Genomic DNA, 6,000 nt, shown 5'->3' with positions numbered 1-6,000 from the left:
GTTGCCAAATTATTAGATTGCTAATCTGACGGCCAATACTAGATGATCAAAAATTTCCTCCGAATAAATATTGGAAGACCGAATACACCGATTTCAGTCCACACCCAGAACTCTGTTCCCCAACTGCTGACCACATCCCTACCCAGGCAACATTCTGAGAGCAATTCAGTCTGCTTGCCACCTTGGTGTCACAGTTGACTCAGAGATGAGTTCCAACCACATATTTGCACTAAGATCACCTTTTTCCATCTCATTATCACCTGACTTCACTGCTGTCTCAGTTCGCCTGCTGCTGAAACCCTCATTCATGCCTTTGTTACCTCGAGACATGATCACTCCAATGCACTCCTGGCGGGTCTCCCATTTCTACCCTCTGTAAACTTGGGCGACATCTAAAGATCTGCTGCCCTGGTCTTAAACTCACACCCAAATCCCATTTCACCTCTCATCTCTGTGCTCACTGACCAACAATGGCTCCCTGTCTAAGCAAAATCTTTAGTTTAAAATTCTCATTCTAGTTTTCCAAACCCTCCCTGACCTTGCCTTCGCTATCTCCATAATCTCCTACAGCCCCACAATCCCCTCATATCTGTACTCTGACCTCGTGTCCCCCCCCCCCCCCCCAATTTTAATCGTTCCACCATTTGAGGCCTTGCCTCTTGTTTCACCGCCCTCATTTAAGACAGTTCTTCAAATTCAACTCTGATAAAGTTTTTAGCTTAATGTCATATTTTTGTTACCCCTTTGAAGCTCCTTGGGGATGTTTAATAATATTAAGGCACAATGGGTGGCATGGTGACACAGTGGTTAGTACTGCTGCCTCACACCGCCAGGGACCTGGGTTCAATTCCAGCCTTGGGTCAGTGTGTGGAGTTTGCGCATTCTCCCAGTGTCTGCTCGGGTGCTCCAGTTTCCTCCCACAGTCCAAAGATGTGCAGGTTAGGGTTCAAAAGAATCAGAAGCTGCAATTTCGTTGCAAATAAAATCAGTGCACTAGATTACAAAGTGCTCAAGATTGCGGTTAATCGACTCAAGAGTTTAGTTGCCGCTATCAAAGACATGTGCAAGGCTGTTTACAGTTTATGATACGAATTCTAATCCTAAATGCTAAATTGTCCCTAGTGTCGAGAGGATTAACAGGGCAAATATGTGGGGTTACAGGAATAGGGCCTGGGTCGGACTGTGTCGGTGCAGACCCGATGGGCCAAATGGCCTCCTCCTGCACTGTATGAATTCTATGATATAAATACAAGCTGTCGTTGATTGGATCTGGGAAATTGCAGCCACTTGACTGTGAGCAATCTGTCACAAACTTCCTTTGAAATCTTTTCTGCAGTCTATGCACCCCTCCCTCTCACACAATGCAACCATTAACTCACTGAGCAATGCCAAAGATCTGTTAATCCATTATAAAAGAGAGAGAAGTGCAACTTTAATTTCCCTTGTGGCTCAGACATGTAAATATATCATTCTTATTGTGGTCACAGGGCTTTAAAAATCAAACTTCCTTTTACAGCCGCACTGATAGAGGGACACAGTTTCCTCACTAATCTACTACAAATGACTCCCTGATGATATCAAAGATATTAAAGAGGATAAGAATCTCCAGGGAGCATCATGATATTCAAAAAATTGGAACCTTCCAATTATGGAAAGAATCGGAAGCTGCAATTTCATCCCAAATAAAATCAATGCACAAGATTATAAAGTGCTCAAGACTGCGGTTAATCTAATCTGAGAGTTTAGTTGCTGCTATCACCAACACGCACAAGGCTGTTTACAGTTAATGGTACAAATTCTAAACCTGTGCTTGATTACATTACATACTTGTAACATATTTCCTCGGGTTAATACAACCACTGGATGAGCCCAGCATATATTGCCCATTCCTCATTGCTAGATGGGTAGCCTCCATCTTGAATTGCTATTTTGTTTAGTCGTTTGATACAACTAAGTAGCTTGCTGGGCTGAGAGGGCATTGAAGAATCAACCACATTGGTGTGTGGCGGAAATCACACGTAGGCCAGACCAGGTAAGAATGGCTGGTGTCCTTCCTCCAGAGACATTTGTATTTTGGATAAAATGGCAAATCAACAGCTTCATGGTCACTCCAAACGATTGTCAAACTGCACAAGTGGGATTTGGTCTCATGGCCTCTGGTTATTAATCTAGCACACTAAGAAGTCCCTGACGCTGTGAGGCAGCTGTGCTAACCACTGCGTCGCTTTCTAGGGAAACCAAGGCATTCTCCTTGGCCATGGATGGTACAATGAGACCTCAATCCAGTGAGACAAGACTGCTTTACTACTTAAATCATGATTGTATCAAAATAAAAATGTTCTCCAACTGAAATTTAATGTAGAAATTAAGATGAAGTCCCATTTTATGTCAGGTGAGGTCAGGTCATGCTTTGATCTTGGGCCTGGTTATTTTCTAACAGCTAAGAGCTTTCTTTGACGAGACTTTGCCGTCGCACCTCTCTCACCCTCCTCAACCACCTCATACACCAGCTCGACAGCAAACGCTGCAACCTGGAAACCAATTGAGAATCCATATTCTCAAGTTGCGCTCAGGACGCAGACCAGCTGCGAAATATTGCCAAGCAGACGAAACAACGGAACTACGCCATCTACATGCACACCAAGAACAGGAAACTTGAGAAACTCTGCATCATCACCAGCAGCAACCAAGCCTCCCCCAGTACCACAATAGAAAACAGTACCACTGCAGGGAAGTCCATTGTCAACTTGTTGGACTACACACTTCAACTAGACGAAATCGAAGTTCTCAGCCGATGGCTCAATTTCTGCACCACCACTAAAACGGACCCCATCGGTCTCGCAGCGGACACAGAGGGATTCATCAGGTGAATGAGGCTGCGGGAGTTCTTCCACAAACCCCAAGAGGCCAACAGCGAACACAATGAGACAGCTAATGAACCGGAACAGCCAACAGAGAGATCCGCGGTGCAGCAACCGAAGAGGAAAGAGTCAAATTGGACTCCTCCGGAAGGCCGCTGCCCTCGACTCGACATGTATGCCCAAGCCGTCAGGAGGTGCGTCAATGCCAGATTCATTAGCCGCACTCACAAGACAGCCCCGAACGTCATCCAAGCACAACGCAGCGCCATCCGCGCTCTCAAGACCAACCGCAACATCGTCATCAAACCAGCAGACAAAGGAGGGGCCACCGTCATACTGAACAGAACGGATTACTGCAAAGAAGTGTACCGACAACTGAACAACGACGAACACTACAGACAGTTACCCACAGATCCGACCAAAGAACACACCCATCAACTCAACAGACTGATCAAGGCCTTTGATCCGGACCTTCAGAGCACCCTCCTTGCTCTCATCCCACGTGCTCCCCGCATTGGAGATCTCTACTGCCTCCTGAAGATACACAAGGCCAACACACCCGGCCATCCCATCATATCAGGCACTGGGACCCTGCGAGAGAACCTCTCCGGCTACGTCAAGGGCATCAATACCCATTGTACAAAGAACCCCCAGCTTCTGTCATGATGAAATCATAGAAACCCTACAGTACAGAAGGAGGCCATTCGGCCCATCGAGTCTGCACCAACCACAATCCCACCCAGGCCTTACCCCCATATCCCTACATATTTTACCCACTAATCCCTCTAATCTACGCATCCGAGGACACTATGGGGCAATTTTTAGCATGGCCAATCAACCTAACCCGCACATCTTTGGACTGTGGGAGGAAACCGGAGCACCCGGAGGAAACCCACGCAGACACGAGGAGAATGTGCAAACTCCACACAGACAGTGACCCAAGCCGGGAATCGAACCCAGGTCCCTGGAGCTGTGAAGCAGCAGTGCTAACCACTGTGCTACCGTGCCGCCCTTACCACTGTGCTACCGTGCCGCCCTACAGACTTCCTACAGAAACTCAGCATATGTGGGGCAGTTGAACCAGGAGCACTCCTCGTCACAATGGATGTCTCGGCACTCTACACCAGCATCCCCCACGATGACGGCATTGCTGCAACTGCCTCAGTACTCAATGCCGACAACTGCCAATCTCCAGATGCAATTCCACAACTCATCCGCTTCATCCTGGACCACAACGTCTTCACCTTCAACAACCAGTTCTTCATCCAGACACACGGAACAGCCATGGGGACCAAATTCGCACCTCAATATGGCAACATCTTTATGCACAGGTTTGAACAAGACCTCTTCACCGCACAGGACCTTCAACCGATGCTATACACTAGATGCATCGATGACATTTTCTTCCTTTGGACTCATTGTGAACAATCATTGAAACAACTATACGATGACATCAACAAGTTCCATCCCACCATCAGACTCACCATGGACTACTCTCCGGAATCGGTTGCATTCTTGGACACACGCATCTCCATTAAGGACGGTCACCTCAGCACTTCACTTTACCGCAAGACCACGGATAACCTCACGATGCTCCACTTCTCCAGCTTCCACCCTAAATACATTAAAGAAGCCATCCCCTACGGACAAGCCCTCCGTATACACAGGATCTGCTCGGATGAGGAGGATCGCAACAGACACCAACAGACGCTGAAAGATGCCCTCATAAGAACAGGATGGCATTCGACTCATCGATCGACAGTTCCGACGTGCCACAGCAAAAAACCATACCGATCTCCTCAGAAGACAAACAGGGACACGGCGGACAGAGTACCCTTCGTTGTCCAGTACTTCCCCGGAGCGGAGATACTACGACATCGTCTCCGGAGCCTTCAACATGTCATCGATGAAGACGAACATCTTGCCAAGGCCATCCCCACACCCTCACTTCTTGCCTTCAAACAACCGTAAAACCTCAAACAGACCATTGTCCACAGCAAACTATCCAGCCTTCAGGAGAACAGTGACCACGACATCACACAACCCTGCCACAGCAACCTCTGCAAGACGTGCCGGATCATCGACACGGATGCCATCATCTCACGTGAGAACACCATCCACCAGGTACATGGTACATACTCTTGCAACTTGGCCAACATTGTCTACCTGATACGCTGCAGGAAAGGATGTCCCGAGGCATGGTACATTGGTGAGACCATGCAGACACTACGACAACAAATGAATGAACACCGTTCAACAATCACCAGGCAGGAATGTTCCCTTCCAATCGGGGAACACTTCAGCAGTCACGGGTATTCAGCCTCTGATCTTCGGGTAAGCGTTCTCCAAGGCGGCCTTCACAACACACAACAACGCAGAATCGCTGAGCAGAGACGGATAACCAAGTTCCACACACATGAGGACGGCCTCAACTGGGATCTTGGGTTCATAGAAACCCTACAGTACAGAAAGAGGCCATTCGGCCCATCGAGTCTGCACCGACCACAATCCCACCCAGGCCCGACCCCCATATCCCTACATATTTTACCCGCTAATCCCTCTAATCTACGCATCCCAGGACATTAAGGGGCAATTTTAGCATGGCCAATCAACCTAACCCGCACACCTTTGGACTGTGGGAGGAAACCGGTGTGAATTGTCTCCAGCCAGGACAGTTAGTGAGATTTTGCAAGCCCAGGCAAGTCGTGGGGTTTACAGATAGTGTGACATGAACCTGACATGGGCGGCACGGTAGCACAGTGGTTAGCACTGCTGCTTCACAGCTCCAGGGACCCGGGTTCGATTCCCGGCTTGGGTCACTGTGTCTGTGTAGAGTTTGCACGTTCTCCCCATATCTGCATGGGTTTCCTCCCACTATCCAAAGATGTGTGGGTTGAGTTGATTGGCCATGCGGAGTTGCCCCTTAGTGTCCCGGGATCCGTAGGTTAGAGGGATTAACGGGGTAAACGTGGGGCTACGGGGATAGGGCCTGGGTGGAATTGTTGTCGGTGCAGACTCGATAGGCCGAATGGCCTCATTCAGCACTGTAGGGATTCTAGATGTCTCTAATATCCCCGCCCTCCCTGAAGAACAGCATTACAATAAGCACTTAGTGATGCAGACAGAGATAGTGTGCAGA

General features: G+C 48.4%; 1 protein-coding gene across 1 annotated transcript in view; it reads right to left on the bottom strand.

The window, feature by feature from the left end:
• LOC144500743 (F-box/LRR-repeat protein 20-like) overlaps positions 1 to 6,000 on the bottom strand; it is a 147,333-nt gene that overhangs the window by 23,039 nt on the left and 118,294 nt on the right. The window contains 1 exon segment of the mRNA XM_078224137.1: positions 87 to 110. Within this exon segment, the coding sequence (XP_078080263.1) occupies positions 87 to 110 (24 nt within the window).

Source organism: Mustelus asterias, chromosome 11 (assembly GCF_964213995.1).
Source record: "Mustelus asterias chromosome 11, sMusAst1.hap1.1, whole genome shotgun sequence".
In the NCBI taxonomy this organism is placed as follows: domain Eukaryota; kingdom Metazoa; phylum Chordata; class Chondrichthyes; order Carcharhiniformes; family Triakidae; genus Mustelus; species Mustelus asterias.
Note: the sequence above shows the minus strand (reverse complement) of the source record. Positions and strands in the feature narration are given on the sequence as shown.